Source organism: Acyrthosiphon pisum, chromosome A1 (assembly GCF_005508785.2).
Source record: "Acyrthosiphon pisum isolate AL4f chromosome A1, pea_aphid_22Mar2018_4r6ur, whole genome shotgun sequence".
NCBI classification, from domain to species: domain Eukaryota; kingdom Metazoa; phylum Arthropoda; class Insecta; order Hemiptera; family Aphididae; genus Acyrthosiphon; species Acyrthosiphon pisum.
Window position 1 is genome coordinate 121,155,915 of NC_042494.1, and position 19,639 is coordinate 121,175,553.

The following is a 19,639-nucleotide window of genomic DNA, read 5'->3' on the forward strand; positions in this document are numbered from 1 at the left end:
TTTGCTGTGGCTAAATACAAATTTTAAGAGGACGTCACACCTGCATGTGTTGTATCTGTCATACTCATACACACGTACCTATACGACATAGAGAAAACGCAGTCTGAGTAAAACTCGCTCAATTTCGGTTTTAGAGCAAAAATATTGTGACAATATTTCTTAGGGCAAGTTGTTGGGTTTTTTTTAAATTTAAATTTTGATATGTTAAAGGTATTTTAGAAATGTTGAAATTTTTTCTTTTTTCTAAACGATATAATGAACGTTATGTTGGGTATAATGGAAAAAACGCAACGACCCTCAGAAATATTGTCACAATTCAATTTTATAAAAGGTATTTTTACTCTAAAACCAAAATTGAGCGAGTTTTACTCAGAGTGCGTACACGTGTTTTGGCTATGCCGTACGTGTGGAAGACAGAGACAACACATGCGGTTGTGACGTCCTCTTAAGATTTCTTAATAATTAAAATTACGGGGAAACCGGAATTAGTCTTAACAATTTAAATACTGGAATGTTGGCAGAAATGCGATTTCTAACGTGAGCCGCTAAACCGTAGAAAGAGACGTTGGTTATCATCGCGTTGGTTGCAGACCTCGAAAGTATCGAAGGTAAGGTTAGAATGTAGGACGAGAATTAATAAACCGGACCGGTAAGACCACGTGGAAACGTCGGACCAATTGACCAAGCGCCATCATTAATAACACCATAGACCGAACCTCGCCCAATATACACGGTATACTGTGATTTGAGAGTCTACTATAGTTTAATAGTTGCCATATTGGTTATTGTGAGTTTGAGGGAATAGAGTACGGTTAAATTGGGTTCATACTTCATGACTACGTCGTCTGCCGTGTGGTGTTACTTATATTTTACCATATTCTGATTGTTATTAAGGCATCATTCACTAGGTATATAAAATATAATATAATCACGATCTACCGACACATTTTCAGAGTTGGGCCAAACTCAACTTTTGGACTCTATATGACAGCTGTCAACTCTGCTTTATTATAAAGAAAAACATTTTATCATTCCGCCACATCAGCTGCCAAATTTTTAATTCAATAATTTTCGATACCTATTATTTCTTTTTTATTATTATTATAACAATAATTACAAAAACATCTGTTAAAATATGATAATATCCTAATTTATTATATTCATATTGTGTTAAGTGTTTTAAAGTTATTATTCTATATTATTATTATTTAATATATTATCAGTGGTGAGAACTGAGAATACCAACACTTTATAATTGCTTTTAACAACTCTGGTAATTTGGTAACTATAGTATGCTATTTGATCACACTTGTAAGGCTGTATCGGCTATCCATGTATTTAATATTATCTAGAGGCAATGCAGAGACGCTAGTCCCCCTCAAATTATACCCACGAATGTTGTGCATAAAACCAACATTCTTGGTTATTCTTACTTGAAATATTAAGTGCTCCCGGACGGTGAGCGTCCCGATGAACAGGTCGTGTTGTTGGACGTACGCAGAAACGGCCGTCAACAATTTGCTGTTGACCGGTATACCGTTGATGGATCTAACTCCAGACTCTATCACGTTGTGGTCGCTCCTGAATGTCAGAGAGTTCAACAAGGTCGTTTTGCCGGCGCCACTGGATCCCATCAGGGCCAACAGTTCGCCTGGTCGTGCCGAACCGCTTACTGCAATCGTATATAAATATATTATATTATACACGCGACAATAAATAACCCAAATAATTTTATTGATATAACAACATTCAACATGATTAGGATTTTGTGGCTGTAGAATCTACTATAGGCGCGCGTGAGAGAGAGAGAGAGATGCCTTCCTGAACCAATTTTACACGCATATCTAATATAATAATAATATGTCGACACTATAGCAGACCATAAAACCGGCATATTTAGATAAGTGTGATATTTACAGTGAAGAATATAATTTGTAGTAATTATGGTTAGTATCGACCGGCGGGTATCCTGTAATTTACACGACGTAGGTACCAATGTTACCATAAAACAGTAATTGCCCGTTAACGGTGTCGCTATATTACAGTCATAAAAATGAATATCGAAAGTGCGGGGAATACAATTCATATCCGACGCGGATAATATGTTGGTAAAGGTTGTATATTAGAACTTATAACTATAAGTATAACTCACCGTTGTTTAATAATTGTTTTCTTTCAGCCTTGTTTTTCAGACCTCCCGAACAGCATGACGTGAGCGTATTGTAAATGTTTTGACTTTTTCCGTTTCTCGTGTACACGTTCATGTGAGTCCACGTGTACTCAATGCTGTGGTTAATTTGCTTGTTGGTACCCGTTCCGTTGGAATGTTCCTGAAAAATACAATTTTATTATAATTTATATTTTATCCACAACTAAAAATAATTTCTGTTTAAAATAGTTCAAATATTGTGGTCTTTTCTTCTTATGGCTGCATACTAGTTGCGGACGAAATTCAACAGGTTATTATCTTTGACATCTCTAACAGTTTCAAGACACGTGTCTTGAATTAGTTACATAGGTAATAATAATTTCCGGACGTGTATATATCAATTTGCCTGAAGCCTTAAACGAAGTATACTATTCTAGTCGTAGCTATAGTAGCTACCTACATAAAAGTGAATGCTAAGCTGCTGTACGAAATTCAAAACGATAATCAATAACCAAATGTCGCATATTTTTGTGAGTGGTAAAATTATACTTGATAGGTATGAATTTTTTCAGGCTGTTTCTCGTAAATGTTTATTTTAATTATTTCCATATTTACTAGATTTACTACAGCAGTGGATATTTTAAGGAATTATCACTGGGTGAAATTAAAAAAAAAAATTTACGCAACATATTATAAGAGCTTATAAAAAACTTTTCAGTATTAATTATATTAATTAATAAATAATAATTTATAATAATAGTTATTATATTGATTATTCATAGAAATTCAGAGAATATTAATAATATTACACCAATACCATTGATTATAAATATTAAATACTACTATTTTTACTAGTATTTATAACCAATGGTAGGTAATATACGTTATTCGTATCATATTATGCAAGTATATATTATATTTAATTTAGGATTATTGTGTTTTGTAATATATTATCATTATTGAAAAGAGGTACTTTATTTAGTATAAGTCCAAGTATAAAATATTAGATTTTAAATAATTTTATACTTAGGTACTGAAAGTGACGAAAGTCATCCTGTAATCGTAGTATTGTATGACGTATTAGGTACCTTAAGGCTTAAAGGCTTGAACGTTTAAACTGTTTAAACTTTAAAGGTTCAGAGTGAAATAATTATTTAACTAATATCTTGTATATAGCCTGTTAGTAGGAACAAGGACTAAAATATCATCAAAAACAATCAATTTGTAGATATTTGACGAGACGATTGACGACCAGACGAAACATGTCGCATTGTCGAGTGTCGCGATTTCTCGCATTGTATTCTATGGGCTACGGTAAACGATCTCCTGGGTTTTTAATTCACAATAATTATTTGACAAACGAAATGATATACGTCATAAATAAATAACAAAACTAAACATAATAAATAATCAATAAAGAAAATTATAATAAAATAATGTCAATCATCAAAATTTGTACAAAAATCGTTGTCACCCAGTACCTAATTAAATATATCATCTACTAGGCGACAAAAAGTTTTCACTGGGCGACAGAAATGGCGCCCAGTATATTAGTTAAAATATCCACTGTACTACAGATTTTATTATAATTTTAGAAGGATTACGTGAGACAAAAAATTAAACTATTATAGATTTTTTGTGTGCAGTACCTATAGTATAATATCTAAATCTTTAAAATTATTTTACTATCATATTACGATATACCAATTTTTTGTACTTTTATTTTTATTTCAAGTAGGTATACCTAATATATTTTACTTAAATTTTAATTAAATTTAAAAATAATCATTATACATTTTAACAGAACTATAATATGTATGTATTCATTACTACTGCATTGTATTATATTAAATGATAGAATTGCTCATAGTAAAAATTATTATTAATAATACTTATATTTATTGATTAAGGCGTACTGGTTTTTTTTTATATTGTGGTCATGTACCCAAAAAAAAGTAAATTTGCGGGTTATCATAGCAAAAAAGTTTGGGAAACACTGCTATAAAGGATTACGACTGATTTTTCACATGACGGTAATAATTGAAATCCACAATCAATGCACTTATCAATTCAGTATAATAATTTTGATACTAAAATTGGTAGTCTATGTAATTTGCATATCACCGCGACTCACATGGTTAAATGGTTGTAATTATCTTGTCTGCAATTACTCGCCATAATCCCTCCAAATCGTGTGGAATCGGACCGGATAAACCCGCGATAAATCTTTCAGAACTTATTTCATAGTCCCGAAATACATAAACGTATATACATAGGTATTTTGTGCTTATATGACATAATTTATAATATGATATACCATAAAGGTACCAACTTTATCGACGATAGTACCTAGAATAAATTGTGACTAATTTCATAGTCCCGAAGCATAATATATTCGTACGCATATTGGTATTTAGTATTTTTATGAAATAGGTATATGATAACATACCATATACCTACCAACTTTATTGCTACCTACAATTTCCCTTTGGCCTATAAACACGAACAGGCATTACTCTCTGAATAACAGTCGTACATAATATTATAATACATAATTATAGGTATATTACACACATTTATTACATTTATTACTCAACTGTCTTTTAATATGGCAAACATAAACGTAATTAATATTTAATATTATTCAAGATTTTTAAGAAGAATAATTCGCTACACTTATGGATACACTCCAATATCTTACTTGAAAATCTTGATTGTTTTATTATTTTGTGTCTTTGGAAGTACCAAAAAATAATTTTTTGAGAAAAACAGAATTGGTGTAAAGATATATATACACTTAGAGCCTTTTACAAACGTACAACTTGGACTTTAGTCTATAATCACTGATATTGTCCATAATCTATACAGTATTATATCATTCGACGGCCATCGGAGATCAGACAATTGTTTGAATCATATTATTATTGAGGAAGTGAAATACGAAAAATAATTATAATATATTATATTAATTATGATTATAAACTATGTTTTTAATATTTTATTAAATTGCTTTCAGGTTTTAATGGTTTGTAATGTGATTAAGACGTACATTGTGGTATGGTACATTCACGTCATGCAGTGATGAAAACCATAGAGTATCAATAATTATAATTATACATAAACGCATACAAAATTACGTAACATGGGCTAACAACCACTGAAAATAATTACCATAACGAAACTGTTAAATGAAACCGGTGATTTGTCTTCGGAAAGATATATTTTATAATCACATTTAGATTAATGTTTATATTTCAGTCAGTGGTCAACTATATTATGATTACGTGAATAATATAATATATTGTACATTGTGTATATTATATTTTAAAATGTTCATTTGTGACAATTGGTATTTACTTTTTTTATTAGCTTATATTAGTGGAAAATTAATTTGTATAGTAAATTTTAGGTACGTTTCATAAGTATAGTCATATAAATTAAATTTGCAATAGGTATCTATATACCTTTTTTTTTTCTGTTTGTACCGACGGCGCCGCGGGAATTGCTTTCGCATTACTTCCGCGGCGCCGACGTATCTATATACCTATAATAAATATATATAATATGATACCTAAATCAATAACATAATCGAGTGTCCTCAAGATTTTCCCTGAAATCTGAATCAAAAAAATTTGACATTATTTCAAAATTCTGTGAGAAGCTAATTTCGAAACTGCTTTTTTAGTTCAAATATTTAAATTAGCTGCTCCCACCAACTAACAAATCCTAAATATTTAGTAATATTTTTTAATGGATTAATTCACAATAATAATAATAATTTAGAAAGAAACTATATTTATAGGTATTGAATTCAGATCAAGGTTAAGTATAAATTTGTAAAATAATTATTTATTATTAAACGGTATTATTGTTTAAAATATGTTCTTGGCGTCGAAAAAACTTCGCTAATTATTTTATTCTGTAAATGGAAATATTTAAACGGTAATATTATATTCTTGTGATATGAATATCCGCATCCAACATCGGCTAACGATTTGTGGGAATTTCTTTTAGAATGAATATATACAGCTTAGTATTTTGCAGTTTCTTGAGGTATGTAAAAAAAAACATATTGCATAAAAAATAAAGGCTGTGAAAAAATTCTTGCACAACATATGTACATCTGAAACCGGTTTGAAGAAGAATTTATTTCCAGTTTCAACTATCGTAGGTACCTACTATACCTACAATATAATATTTAATATTATGGGACAACCTTCGAGTATACAATTTTCGTAGTTATAATGAAAGATGTTCATTCATTTGTATAATAAGTTTATGTATATATAATATGTTCGTCAATTGCCAGTCACGCTCGCGTATAAACTCTAAACACGAATAGATACAAATAAGATACTTGATATCTATTATTTACGTCCATTAGGAGTATATTATATTAGTTTATTTTTTTTTATCTCTCTTGCGTTTAATTCTAATAACTATCAGTTAATAAAGTTATAATTTATTGATCTGTTTACATAATAATATTATAGACGGACATATTGTTTCGTAAAAATGTATTGTAGCAGCATATTTTGGAAAATATTATACTTTTTTCAAATACTAATAATTATAATACTTATAATTTTTTTAATTTGTATTAGTTTAAAATTTGAAATTGCGTTTTAAATGCCATACATTATTGTGTATAGTCGTTTTGACTTTTCATAGAAATATTTATGATTGTACATTTGTACCTTAATATCATATAGTTTGTACGTAATATTTAAATAAACCCGATTTTAATACCGATTAAAAATAAAATAATACGCTTCAAAGATAAGAAAATTTTAAATGTTTGATTACTAATATTATTAGTATACAGGGTGTCTCGTGAAGAATTACTAGTTTTAGTATATATTTATATATATGTATATAGAATTTAGATATTTTTTATGTCTAGAAAATGTAAATATAAATAATTGGCGAATTTAAATTTCAACAAAATAACACGTATCTAGTATAGTCTTCCTCCAACTATGTTTAACAAGGTCAATTGATAGAATAATCCATATATAAGTTTTTTTTTGTCCATTCAAATATGAATATACGAATATTCTTGCAGTTGGTTGCGTAATCAAACAGTCGGTATTTTCACACGTGGCTTTTATACACATGTGCTGATGTGCCGGTATTGTAAGATATTGTAATCATTTATCACTGTTAATGTAGGATTAAGATTTAAGAACTTCTAGCCGGTTTATTAATTTTATTCGAACGTTACAGCTTTCTATTTTCATATTCTTTTCTATTTATTCAGAAAACTCAATAGTCAAATTTGAATGCGACGTGTAATAAAAAATAATAGTGTTGTGGATTTAAATGTGTTATAATTATATAATGTAGCTAATATAGTAATATAGAATCAATTATTGTGCAATTTAATATCTTCATAATATAATATATAAAAGGCAGGAGTTAAAGGGACATAAAATGGAATGAAATGGCAAAGAGGTAGGTACTATATAGGTACTGTGATTCATATTTTATTTTGAGCGTTCCATGTAAGTATTGTTTTATATACAACAATTCATTAATTTGTTTAACCAAAAATTTTTTTTCTAGAAATATCAATTGCTCTTGTTAATAAGTAGCAAAAATATGAATATTGAATATCCATCTTATATAGAATCATAATGCAGCCTTTATATTAAATTTAATTAAATAGGTACAAATAATTAGGCACGTAAATTATATTTATTTATTAGAGTTTAATTTCACAAAATAAATTTATTTTACCCTTACGTGTATTATAAAATAATAAAATTAAATATAACAAAACAGTATAAAAAATAACATACATATTATATTTTTCTTAGGAATTAGGGCTTCATTGCAGATAAATAGTTTTTTTGAAGGTTACGTAATAAACATTAACAAAACTAAATATAATAAAAAAAATATAAAAATATCAATAGGAACATAAGTTATATTTCGTTTGTGAGTTATACGAGCGAGAATTACCAGATTACTGTTTGAAGATTTTTTTGAAAGGGGGTGCCTTATAAGCGCTACCAGAGGTAATGGGACTCAGTCCCCTTGCGTCCTTCTACTTAAACCACTGATAAAAAGCCATGTGTTCTTGGTTATATTGTTTATAAAATCACAAACAACTCGACTGATTCTGATGAAAATTTCAGAGATTGAACTAATAGATTCACTATCCCAGAGAGATTTAAAGAGATCAATATGATCCACGTCCGATGGTGGTGCTGAACAAATCATAATTTTGTTGATGATATGCCTTATAAACTATAAATTAATTATTTTTTCCCAAACCAACTTGGGTAATAAAGGTATAGTTTAATATAATAATAATAATTAATAATACAATAATAATACGTATAGGCGTGTAGCCAATATATTATTTAATCAATAAGTATGTATGCAACCTTATTAAGAATACTTTTCAATTTGCATTTAAAATACGTATTCAAAATTCAAATACTTTATTTTGAAAGTATTTAAATATAAATACAAATGCCTTTTAAAAGTATTCAAAATACTTGAACAAATACTTTTTGTTTAAGTTCAATAACATAAATACCAATACCTATCTTATATTAATGCCATTAACTACTACGACCCATTAAATAAGAAGAAAGACTATTTAAAGTTTCAAGATAAATGTATAATGTATATAATGATTTATTCATGATAAATTTCCAATCCAACCAGTGGTGGTTGTATGGTGTCTTGTATGCCATGATATATAGGAGTGAGGAGCCGTCAGGGGTTTCAGTGTTCAGTTTTTCTGTTATCTGCTTGTATTTTGGCGAAACCTTATTTATAAATTCTCAGAAGTTAGAATTATTATAAAATAATATTTTAGAAACAAAATTTAAAATAGTACATTCAAAAATATTGGTAACTGGAATTTGGAGTTAGACTACTAGAATAAAAATACAAATAAAAAGTATTTTTGAAGTATTTAAAATACATTGGTCAATAAGTAATTAAATTCAAGTATTTGAATAGGTATTTAACAAGAATGTATGTATGTGAAGTTTACAGTGATAGACGTCGGTTAAAATATGGAGTATAGAATAAATAAAATTATCGATTAGAAAATATAATTTATTTATCATTAAAATGGCCTGAGGACAACTAGAGGAAATAATATGACCTAACGCAATATTACTTCATAAATTAATACTGCTTTTATCTTGCGATAACTTTTTCCGACATACAGAAACGTATTCGGATGTGTTACGCGTTATCAAAGGTGTCAACAATTTACCGACCGATTTTAATAGTTATCTTTTTACAGAAACGCTTGCGTCATGTGAAATAAGTAGGTATATATATTTCGTAGAAACAACTTCCGTTCATTACCACGGACTCGGTGATTTCACAAGGTTCACTAAAGAAAAAAAAAGCATTGCCAATTATTGAGGAGACAAAATCATTTCTGTAGATTATTAGGTACCTATATCTAATTTAATTTAATTTAAGCAATAGGTATTCTGAAATGGCAAGAAAATCAAAATAACCGTTCGTATGGACGTCGATTCTTATAATCGTTTACTAAACGAGTTCCTAACCAATGACCCAAGGAAGATCCAACAGGTTTATTTTATCGAGTTGAATATTCAACATATAATTAATGTATAACGAACTGCAGTTGAGCAGCTATTATGATACAGCCGAATAATATACTAATAAAGTTGATCTGTTGATAATATTGTAAACAACAAAATGAGGGCATTTTGTATTATGTACCTCAGAGTCAAAAATATAATTTTTTTCGTACAGATCCTTTATATTAAACTTGGAGTTATCGTAAGGGGATTTACCCCTTATGGTTCTTTTAAAAGATTGGGTGCCTACATTCATTAACTATTATTTGATAATTATTTATGTTATTTGACGTATCAATCATTCGAAATATTTTTATTTTATAAACTTTTAAATATTGTACCTATCTATAAGTAAAATTTGTAATCTTATCGTCAAATATTATTAGGAAACGTAATATTTTATTTTAGGGATTTAATTTTTACAGTACATAAAACAAAACATTATTATTAATGTTTCAAAATTATAATATAAGTATAGAAATCCGCACCAAAACCGTACACTCCACACCCGCCATCCACGTCGTTTCTAGTCCATATTATCTTAGTTCATGGTTCAAATAAGATAAATCAAAATATTGATAACATAGATAGTATACGTTAATTTTTCATTTATCTATCTATTTCCTTATGTAACATCAAATGATTTTTCAATTAATGAAGAAAGAATTGAAAAAAGATACTAGTTATTACAGGTCATTTTTAATTTCGTATCTTAGCATTTTAATATTTTATACCAGTCGCGGATTCAGGGGGGGGTATAGGTGCTCGGGCACCCCCTGTCATCTAAGCCATTAATAAAATAAATTTGTATAATAATCTAAAATATAAAGGTGTAACCATTTTTTTTTAAATTTTGATCGGAGTGATATGTGGATGATATGTTTTTTTAAATTTTTTTCTTTGTTTCTGTCATCGCCGTATTTGGGGCAGTACAACTGCTTCGATTTTCTTCAACAGTATCTCGATCGATGGGAAAGTGAATCTATTTGGTTCTTTCAGAAGGTCAAAATTTAAAATTACAATAGTTTTAAAAGCGCCGGGAAAAATAAAATAAAAATTAAGGAAAAGGGAAATTTTTAAGCAAAATCAGTTTTCGACGAAATCAATTCTGGTTTTTGGTGTAACACAAAAACAAATAACCAGATACATGACATTTTCCCTGAATGTTTATATTATTAGAATTTTCTACACACGATAAAATTTTTAAAATATTTTGATTTGTTTTTAACATTTTTAGTATCCAATTTTATAAGTATTTTTTCTATGAATGTCAATAACATTTTAAAGTTTGAAAATGTATTATATATTGTTACAATAGCAGTTGAACAATTTTAAAAATGCAGTCACAATTTTTTCTTATAAGCATTTAAAGTTAATATGTTGACAAAATACATAAAAATCATGAAAATGTGCAAATTATTTTGAGTTGGAAATTCATAAAAATTTTTATTTTTGAATCTAAAATTAGAAAATTTAATAAAAGATTCCTCATTAGTATCTATGTCTACCTTTATCAAAAAAAAATATCTACCGGAAAGTTAAATTAAATTTTTACATCGTTATATATTTTCTGGACTTCTCATGTAGGCATGAGTAGGCATGTAGCGATTTTCTTGTAATTCAAACACGAATACTTGTAGATATACTTAAAATTTACATCATATAGGTATAACATCTTATCAATTCCCATACTTGATAAAATGTACAAAATATTTTGAGCCGTTTTGAGTTGTGTTGAGGGACATTTTAAATTTTAAACGATCAGAACCGTTTTTCTTATACAATGATATTGTATCATTGAATTCAAATTTAACTTCATCCATTACAGACTATACAGTGATCCAATTGTAACCTACTGTAAAGCAGAGCGACACCTACTTGCCCACCTTTTTTTGAGCACCCCCTGTTAAAATCTTCTGGATCCGCGCCTGTTTCATACTACACAAAATTGAACTTCCTCATAAACTTAATAGTTAATACTATAATATTGATTATACATAATACATATATATAATTAGAGTAATATGTAAAATATTTTAAATCACTCTTGATTCGTGATTTTGATGAATTTTGTCATAATAACTTAAAATGCTTATAAAAAATTACATATCTATGTATCTTAGATATTTTAAAATTAATATAAAAACAATTTATGAGGAGCTATGTATTTATTTTTCAAATTTTTGATCTATCCTAAAATTATGAAAAAAAATACAAAAATTCAAATGCCTATAAATAGCTTAAAATTGGTATTGATATTTTGAAAATGTATTTGTGTATAGAAATGAATTAATTAAATAATGAAATATTTAAATTTTAGATTCTGTGTGGAGCGAAAGAATGTATTGGTTTTACAATGATGTGTTTTTTTCTGTCTGTCAGTAACATTTTGGGTAGTAAACATGTTTCGATTTTTGAGATAAGCATCTTTTTTGATAGAAAAGTGAACCTAGTTGGTACTTTTCGGAGGTCAAAATTGAAAATTTCAAGTAGTTTTAGAAGGCGTCGAGAAAAACTACCGACAAATTACGAAAAACCGCTAAAAATGAGATTTTAACGCTTTCTAACGCTTTTTTTATCATCATAGCACCGAATAAAAAATAATAATATTATAAGGACTACGCTAACCGCTCAGAATCATTTTTCGTATACAATGGTTTATCATTGTACCGTGTATTACATTTTCAAGTTTTTGATCGAGCATATATATTTTAAACAATATTTATACATAAAAAGTCGATTGTTTCAAAAAGAGCAAAAATATTTTGAACATTAAATCACATCTAGGAAATGTGAATATAAATATTAATTGTTGTATATTTTATAATTTTTGAATTACAACAAAATATCAAGATCGATCTTGTCGAAATTTACAGGTAATGTGTAATTAAAATATGGACGGCACGTATATTTTTTTAGATTAATAAGAAAAGTATTGGCAAGTTTTTACTTTTAGCTCCCATAGACCATAGTGCCTATTCATTCAATTTCCCACTAGAAAACACTCTCGAAAATGAAGATCCAAGTAGTTTTACTTCTACAAAGTGTCATACAAAAGACAAGAACACATAATTTATTGTAAAACTAAAATACATTGATTCCTTCGTTTAGAATCTAAAATAATTAACTTCTTTTTAATTGCGTGTTGAGTTAATATTTTTGTTCATATTAACTTTAATATATTATAATTTACCATATCGTTTGTTAATTTCCTATTAAATTATAATTTATAACTCAACAATGACTTAATTTAATTAACTCAAGTTGTTTATTTTTATTAACTCGGCCATCTTGCGTATAGAACTGTAACGATGACGTTCACGATTTTGCGCAAACGCTGTCACTGTTTGAAAAACTTTTATTACCTACAAACACTCATTACTAGTATTAATTACTAATATTATAATAGTCAATCGATAAATAAAAATGTGAAATTACGTGATCGTGGAAACCATATCAAAGCATTACGGGCCCTCCACATGTAAACCAATACACGATGTATCTCAATATTAGAATGGTTTGCTCGAACGATTGCCACCACAAATGGCAAATGTCCGTCAAGCTTTCGGCTAAAAGTATCAATTGACATTGGATCAGAAATGTCAAATGATGGGAACTCGCATAACTCACTCGCTTTCGTATTAGATTACTATGCACGCATTTTCCTCGAACAATTTGCATAATATACCATTATCATAATAATATATGAGATTGAAGAGTGAAGACTTGAAAGAATACGATCGAATACAGGGTGTCAGGATTTTATTTCAGGGAGGGGGGTCAAGTTAAAAAATTCTTATTATGATTATAAGCAAAAATTAAATTCGTAATGACATACAGAATATTTAGTTGGAATAAATAATGAATTTAAAATATTACTTTCAAAAATATTGTTATTGGAAGTCGGAGATTTATTTTGAAATAATTGATTTGAAACAGTTCCAATGTCAATAATACTAGTACTCACAACATTTGATACATCAATTATTGAAGTACTGCACACTGATTGATTATGTTCTTGACTTTCATGTGGATTTAAAATCGCATCAGTTAATGGTTTTTTTAGTGCTGGTTTAAAAACATTGTCAAGTGCTCCTCTTTTCATATTTGATTATTATAAAACAGAAACGAAACCGAAACGAGCACAGAAACAAAACGAAATAAAATTTACCGTAGGTATATTTATATGAAAGTAGACAAAAATCGACTGATGACAGGCGAGTATAGGACAATATATTTTGCTTTAAATCGTATAGGTACACGATACGATTAGTGTAACAATAAAAGATAAAATTTACGATCTAGTCAGTACCTATCTTATACCCAGGCATCCAGTTATATTATATACCAGTACCTATATATATATATTTTTTTTCCACACAGATTCTAAAAAAATGTCATCGATGACATTTCGGGGGGAGAGGGGCTGGACCTCCTGGCTATGTCATTGATCGAATATACATATTATTTAATTGTTATTTGAATATGTAATTTAGAAATTATCATTTATCTGACCACTCTCCATCCACCTACAGCCGCATCATGCATAATTCAAGTGTTCTTATTTTAAGGGTGATGTGTCTAATATACCTATTAGAAAACATAAAATAGTTTTCGAGAAAATTATAAAATAAATAACCTTTTGATTTAAGGAAATTAGAAATGTCGAAATTATGAATCACTGAGCTAAATTCACATTGGTTTGTGTTAAATTTAAAACAACTGGAAAGTCGATCTGTTGTAGAATATATTGTGTTGACTATTGAGTGTAGGTACCTCGTCATTGAGTAGGCCACTGTAATGGATGTATTCAATTTTAAATCAATGATAATCCATTCTATAAAATTAAAAACGATTCTGAGCGGAAACATTTCTAAGGAAATTATATATTTATACTGGTATTAGGTAGTGGTTTATTTCTCTGTTGGTAATACAGTAGGTTGATCTAATTTTTGAACACTTTTATTCATTATTATAAGTCAATACCGACGTGAATAGGTTCGTGGTAGAAATAAATTAATAATTAAATATAATATACAATTAATATAAATAATTTGTAAAATTTCTTTGTGTATAGTAAATATTAATAAACGTAAAAAAGATAAGTTTCACCCGTCCTTACGAATGCTCGAAAAATAACGATTTTAGTTTTTTTTTAGTCATAAATATAAAATTTAAAAAAAAACTTGCAACGTCTACAAAAATAAATTGTGCGTATTACGCGTTTTGAGATTTTGAGATTTCCATAAGAATAACTCAATAACTCATGATGAAACTTGTATTAAATGTTCAAAGCTGAGTAATAAAAATGGAAAATTGTATTAATTTTCTACTAAAAAACAACTTGAACATTTTGATCATTTTGACGAATTTTGAAATTCGAATGCTTATAGAAGTTGTTACTATGTGGTTTTGATATATATATTTTAATAACTGTAAGAACAATAACTTATTTGCTTATGAATAACACGTTGTATTAGATTATCAAGCTTTAAAAATGTTGATGTCAGGAAAATGTAAACATAAATATTTGGTGAAAAAAGTTTCTATGTTTACTCATTTGTGAATTGGAACAAAAAAACAAAATCAATTTTGTCTTTTACATTTGACTCCTCCCCTCGTTAATTTGTAAACTAGATCCAATTCTCCGTCAGAAACCTTCTTTGGAGTTCATGATTGGAACATTCTACAATAAAAAAAATTGAAAAAAACACAAAAATACGTATATAACGCTTAGAACTAGATTCTAATATACTATACGTCATAATATACAACTTTAATACATTTTGCGAAATCCATCGAGAATACTGCAGGAATCAACAACTGAGCAGAATTATTTACATGGTTTGAGTTAAAATTATATTGCATATTCGCATTTAGTAATACTTTAATTTGTTATGTTTACATTACGATAAATCATGCATTTAATTATAACCATGTAGGCCATTGCCTTATTGAGTGAGTTATGTATTTAGTTGTGAAAACTGAAAAGTGTGTTAATTACAATATATATTAATAAACGTAATTGCGCACAAAAAACGTCGACAACAAATGCATAATAAAAAATTATCATATCCATTTATAGGTACATCGTACCTAATATCATATATTATAGCTTATAAGTATTATAATATTAGGTTTGCGCTATTAATGTATATTATTTACTCGATTATTTATTAGTGCTTGCTCGATAATAGTAAGTAGACCGTTTATAAGAATATTTAAGTCGTAGCTTATATTATTATTATCATTATTATTTTAATATGTTATAATTACGCATATAACGAATAGACAGAACTGCATTGCTCAACACATATGTAAATTAGTTGTAACGAATTTTAAATTCAAGAATAAAATATGCACCGGTGCCATGCATTATGAGATTTCCAAATAAATGATTGATGCCGATTATTAACCTTTAGGCGAGACTAGTAACTACTGTAATAACATTATATAATAGTCACGTATCATGACATATTTATAGAGATTTAAGAATCATTTTTCAACTGTGAAATTGAATAAACTATAGATAAATAAACAAAAACATAATTACTACAGCTTAACAATGTTGTCTTGTTCAACACTATTATGGTTCCAAAAGTTTCAAACAGACTATTAAATAATTATCTATTGATTGGAAAAATAGGTCGATGTTTAGAAAAAGTCATTTTTTTTATTGCCTTAGCATTTTCCGTTAGTGTAAGGAAAAACTATTTATCTGGCAATAACTAATTTAATTTATTAGTTTATGGGGAAAAAAATTGAAAGAATCTCAGCAAGCGCAGTTTTAACTGAAATTTGCTCGAAAACGATATCGAATTTATAGCTATTTATTTTCACTTTCAAATGTATAATGATAATTGGCACAATATTATCTTCCATCGAATTAAATAATACCCAAATGGCAAGTATATATGTATCAAGCTCATTCTAGTAATGGTTCTCGCAGCTTAGTAGTGCATACACTAATTACTGATTATAGGTAATGGATTCTCAATTTTGTCGACCAAAGTATATAATATTTTGATAAGATCAAATTTTGAATTATAGCTTTTTGATCAGCGAAATATTTTCTTCTGATGTAATAATAACGTACAACTACGGTATACGGAGGTAAATGGTAATGTAATTTACGTGCGTGTTTATTTGAACAAAAACTGTTTAAATGATTTACTCGCTGATATAAAAATGGTAATATACTTTAATTAATCTTCAGTTATCAACCATGACTTTTTCCTATATTTGACCTTATAATTAGATGCTTCTGTAACATAGTTAATGGCTAAGATAACCCCTTCTCTTTTCCAAATTAAATTATGTTCTTAGGTAAAAATTAAAACATTATATTGTATGGAACATGAGTAATATAACAATATGATTATAATTAGGTCATTTAAATTAGATTCAAAAAAATATTTATTATATAAATTAAGCAAAAGTAAACTTTCTATAGTTATTAAATCTAGAATATATGACATGTAAGTACTTTTTTTTTTTAATTTTATAAATAATGTATGGAAAATCTAAGTATTTATTTAAATCCTAATAGTAAATATTATAATGAGATATATTTCAATTTTTCAATTCTTTTCAACATTTTTTATTGTATGAAAATAGTCATGATTAAAGAAAAAAATTTACCACCCCTCTACTTAGGAAATGTTTTTGTTACCTACAGATCATGTGCTTATACAGGATTAATACTTAACACAGTTACACTACAAAATAAATGAATCATTTTAAAATTTCTATTAGAAAAAAATTTTGAATAATTGAAAAATATTTTTATTGGACTAGGATTATTGTACCAAATAAAGGTCATATAATATATAATGTCGTAAATATAAAAAGTGGTTGAACTATAGGTACATATTTCGAGTACATTTTATATATATGCACATTATTTTCTAAACTGCAATTTAAGAACTGAATTTTACCGTGTTACGTGTATACCTACTGTGTAAGCCATCTCTCGCATCATTATTGGATAAAAGAGTATAAAGGCTAACTTAATACAGTGGTGGTCAAACAGAGGGTTATGAGGGGAATAGATCCCCCTATGACCTTTTTTCAATGTTTAGGATCTGATAGCCATAAATTATGTTTTTTAATAAACGTTAAAAAATCAGCCATATCCCCCCCTTGATAAAATCGTTTGACCGCCACTGACCAAGCTGATGCTTGGAGTATGGACGATGTAATCTACCAGTTTCACACTATCCCAAATTTCTTTAATTCTACTAGTTATAGTTCTACTAATATAGGTGGTACCTACTACTAATATCCATCCCATAGACATAATGATTCACCTGGGAAGTGAGCTGCACCGCCGTCTATTTTTCTAGTTACATTATTTTGTTTTTGAGTTTATACTCCCACTTGCCAAGTTAAACTTATTTCTGTAATTTATTATTAATGTAGCTATACCACTATGAATTTATTTATTCTTTTATATTTTTGTAATATATATTGGTACAATTGTACTACCTATACGGATATGTACTGGGCTTTATGCCTGTTAAATAAATAATAACCACATAATATTTATTATTTTTTGGTATAATACCCTCGTTCATTCGTTTACAAGTAAAAATTATATTCAACGACTATTATTCATTTTTATTTGTAAATTCAAACAATAATGCGAATATGCCGTGCAGCAAGTTTTATAATGACATATTGAAGTGTAAGAAAAAGTCAACAGTAATAATAGTTACCCCTGAATCTTTTAACCTAAAAAACCATCCAAATATAAATTATAAAGTTTAAACATCCAGAAGGAAAACAACAGTAATATTGTACTGAAAAAGTCCACCGGAAACTAGAAACACGTATTTGCTAGCACTATATAAGCATTCGCCTATACCTATATTATATTATACCTATATTATTATGAGAACATTCAATTTTATGAACGTTCTGCTGCAGAGATACTGTACATTTATGATACACGTTTATAGCATAATGCCATAATGTGCATATTATTATGATTAATAGAAGTTGACGACATCAACGCAACCTTTTATAGCATTAGACCCCAAAGTGTAGAGTACAATATGTGTCCTATTTTTTATCAAAGTCTCCGAGATGGGTTTGTAGGTACGTAAAAAACTGACATTTTTCGACGGGATTTGGTGTTTTATAATGGATAGAGCTGTAGAGTATTTGCTATCTAGAATTATAAAACCGAATACATCTACCTTGCAGAATCTAGATAATATTGAACGCATGCCCGCTTCGTACTTTTGTATTTTTTCATAATCATTTTTCCAAGTCGAGAGAACTGTCAAAAATTGTGCAGTGCACAGGTACTCACCAGGCTCCGGTAACGGGTGACATCTTTTTCTGGTCGGGAATTGTCGGCATTGCTGTTGGCCAACAACGGTTTCTTCTCGCCTTTGCGGCCCATGGCGAACACGCACGGTCGGAAAGCGCACGCCAAATCGGGAACAGGTCGTTTTTCCTGTTCTCCAACACGATCCGTCTATTTTACTTTATCGCATATAACGCATACAGCAACCGCAGTACTACTCGTCGACCGTGTTTCAGGTCTGCCGTGCGCGCCACATTCCGCGTGGTATGAACGGATGTAATAATAATAATAATAATAATAATACAATACAAGATACGCGGTATGTCAGAGATCATCGACCGTTCATCGTAAACTGATCTTAAGCACGGGAACGGCAACGTCAGTCAGCCGGGCACCCACCGCCGACGCCATCGGTGTAGAAGGGGAAGACGACGAGCTGTTACGTAACACGTCGAGACGGTAAAAATGCATAAACAAGTAAAAGAGGTAGGCACGACATCGATATAATATTATACCCACTGGCCACAGGCGACCAGCTAACACTCTCATATTATCGACTTGTACGTCTTGACTCCTATATATGGGTAACAGTTACCC

The 19,639-nt window shown here is 28.8% G+C and overlaps 1 protein-coding gene across 1 annotated transcript in view; it reads right to left on the bottom strand.

The window, feature by feature from the left end:
- The window catches only part of LOC100167406 (protein white), a 28,052-nt gene extending 8,646 nt beyond the window's left edge, over positions 1 to 19,406 (bottom strand). Inside the window, exons 1-3 of the mRNA XM_001943068.4 lie at positions 19,046 to 19,406; positions 2,153 to 2,330; positions 1,434 to 1,672 (exon numbers count right to left, since the gene is read on the bottom strand). Of these exons, the coding sequence (XP_001943103.2) occupies positions 1,434 to 1,672; positions 2,153 to 2,330; positions 19,046 to 19,138 (510 nt within the window). The 5' untranslated portion in view covers positions 19,139 to 19,406. The remainder of the gene's footprint in view (positions 1 to 1,433; positions 1,673 to 2,152; positions 2,331 to 19,045) is intronic.
- Between the last annotated feature and the right edge of the window lie 233 nt (positions 19,407 to 19,639).